Raw genomic sequence first — 2,786 nt, forward strand, 5'->3', positions numbered from 1 at the left:
ATGTTCATGCTCAATGACACGCAGATGAAGCCTCCAATATTCCTGCTCACAGGCATCCCTGGCCAGGAGGCCGTAAACCCCTGGATCTCCATCCTCTTCTTTTCCATCTATGTTATTTCCATGATGGGAAATTCTCTCATCCTGTTTATTATAAAAACAGACCTGAGCCTCCATGAGCCCATGTATGTCTTTCTTTCCATGCTGGCTCTCACAGACCTCTGCTTATCCATCTCCACCATGCCTACCATCCTGGGTATATTCTGGTTTAACTCCAGGGAGATCAGCATCAACGCTTGCTTGGTCCAGCTGTTCTTCATCCACTCGCTTTCTTTCATTGAATCCTCGGTGCTTTTGTCCATGGCCTTCGACCGCTACGTTGCCATCTGTAACCCGCTGCGGTATGCATCAGTCCTAACCACCCCTCGAATAGTAAGAATGGGACTAGTGTTCACCATACGAGGTGTGGGCCTGATATTTCCACTCCCCTTCCTCCTTAAGAAGTTTCAGTATTGCCGAGGCAATGTCCTATCCCATTCCTACTGCCTGCACCAGGAGGTCATGAAGCTGGCCTGTTCTGATATCACGGTCAACAGTATCTATGGCTTATTTGTTATCATCTCTACCGTTGGCTTGGACTCGCTTCTCATTCTGCTATCGTATGTGATGATCCTCAGAACTGTGCTGAGCATTGCCTCCCAGGAGGAACGTTTCAAGGCCCTCAACACCTGTGTGTCCCATGTCTGTGCTGTTCTGCTGTTCTACACACCCATGATTGGTTTGTCGGTGATACACCGATTTGGGGGGAGCTCTTCTCCCCTGGTGCAGATTCTCATGGGTTATGTCTATATGTTGGTTCCACCCTTGATGAACCCCATTGTCTACAGCATGAAAACCAAGCAGATACGAGCCCGCATTACCAGGGTACTCCTAAGGTGACAAGACCCATATCCACCCTCTGCCCCACTTCCGAAGCAACCGGGAAATACCAGCTGTTTTATTTCCAAGGCAAGATAGCTTGTAAGGCCAACTTCACCTTGGCTAACTCAGATCTCAGAGCACATCAGTACATGGAATAAAGAGAAAACTTGAAGTTTTTTTTTTCTTTCTCCATGCAATGCATATGCTTTAAGTCATAGCAGGAGTAGTCTTGTCAATGCTTACTTGGTATTCAATGAGTGGCTGAGCAGAAGACCTGCAGAAGGTGTGGCCAGTGGCTTGGAGCCTTCAAAACCCTTTCCTGAGATATCTATTCTGTATGAAATAACATGACTTTTGTGATGAGACAAAGACATTTACTACCACCTCCTTGCTCCGCATGCACTTCGTGTTTATGTCTGTGACGGAACAGATCAGGAACCCTGCAGGAGTGTAGATGTTTTTGGTTATGGCAACTCTTCATGGGCTAGCATGATGGAATATGAGTTTATGAATATTAGTGCAAGTGATAATAATGCAATTGATTCAAGAGGAATTTTAAATTTAAAAGTCTTTCTTTTTTTCTTTACTGCTAGAGACAGTATAAATATTTCCATCAGTTTCAACAAGGGAGGGCTGAGTCTAAGCCAGGCAATATCTGAAATAAGGAAATCTCAGCTGAATCCGTTGTTCTTTCTTTGTGCTTCATGCTTGCCTCTAAATTCCTGTTGCTAGCTACAATAGCACGTTTGATAAGCATAGTTCTACACTCTATGGCTTAGGAGCGTTAGTAAATCTTCATGGTGCTCGTGTCAACATTCAAGAACACCAAATTAGACCTATATTTTTCCAATGACAAGTTTCCCTAGTCTGAGGATTTCTTGTCTCCGGCTTCTGTGCCTTTTCTGCTCTATATCTTTCATTGCAATCCTTGGCAACAGCATCATCCTTTATGCAAAATGACAGAATAGAAGCCCGTGTTCTCGTTCTTGGCCATGTCATCCATCACTGACACGAGCCTATATTTGTCCTTATTATATTCAGTGCTGGGTTTACACTGGTATAACTACAGGGAAATCAGATACAATACTTCACTCCTGCAGTGAAAGCCAATTCTAAACACTTGCAGGATGAATATGCATGATGAATATGGCATTGCTGTTCACATACTAGGCACCTCAGGAGGGAAAGTGCCTGCAAGTTTTGAGCTGAATACTTAAAAATCGTGTTTGAAAAGCAAAAGAGGGAAAATCACAAACACACACAAACAGAAATAATTCTCCACTGAAGAGTGCTTCATCCAGTATGTAAGGGGATGGATGTGAAGGAGGAGTGGTGCTTTCAGCTGCATCTCGGGCTTTGGTAGAGAGGTCACACTCCTCACACAGCAATTGCACCTTCATCACAGAACACATGTGAAATGTGAGATGAGCTATTTCTGTTTTGCTTTGTCATTTTTTGTTATGAGCTTTTCGGCTTAATAATCTGGAGCAAAAAGTGAATGCTGTTGATGATGGAGGATGGAAACAAAAAGTCAGAGCCACAGGAGAGATTTTTTATTGTTTATATGTAGGTCCCCATACCATATGTATTTTCACCAATATCCAGAGCTGGAAGTGCAGCTAGAGAGAATGAGGCAGTCAATCCTTGGAAAAATCCCCACTGAACAACACTTATAACACAAATAAACTGCACGTTCTTGCCCTGTCGGTTCACTCAATAAAATATTTGTCCTTAGCCCATAGGAATATGAGTTTAGTGTGCATCCATGCACATCTTGTACATTTTTCTGCTGGAAGATCTCTGGAGGAGATGGTGTGCCAGGCTTGCTGGAGGTAGGCAAGCCCATGGGCACACAGGTGCCAGAGCTA

The 2,786-nt window shown here is 43.8% G+C and overlaps 1 protein-coding gene across 1 annotated transcript; it reads left to right on the top strand.

Annotated features, from left to right (window-relative positions):
* LOC112954759 (olfactory receptor 51G2-like) lies at window positions 1–936 on the top strand. Its single transcript, XM_026048013.1, has one exon. It carries the CDS (start codon window positions 1–3, stop codon window positions 934–936), a length of 936 nt encoding a protein of 311 aa, XP_025903798.1.
* The last annotated feature ends 1,850 nt before the right edge of the window (window positions 937–2,786 follow it).

The sequence above is a fragment of the Nothoprocta perdicaria genome, unplaced genomic scaffold, assembly GCF_003342845.1.
Source record: "Nothoprocta perdicaria isolate Ctin4 unplaced genomic scaffold, notPer1 scaffold_504, whole genome shotgun sequence".
Lineage (NCBI taxonomy): Eukaryota > Metazoa > Chordata > Aves > Tinamiformes > Tinamidae > Nothoprocta > Nothoprocta perdicaria.

Coding starts and splice junctions, on each gene's coding strand:
- LOC112954759 (XM_026048013.1), top strand. CDS start 1: ATGTTCATGCTCAATGACACGCAGATGAAGCCTCCAATATTCCTGCTC.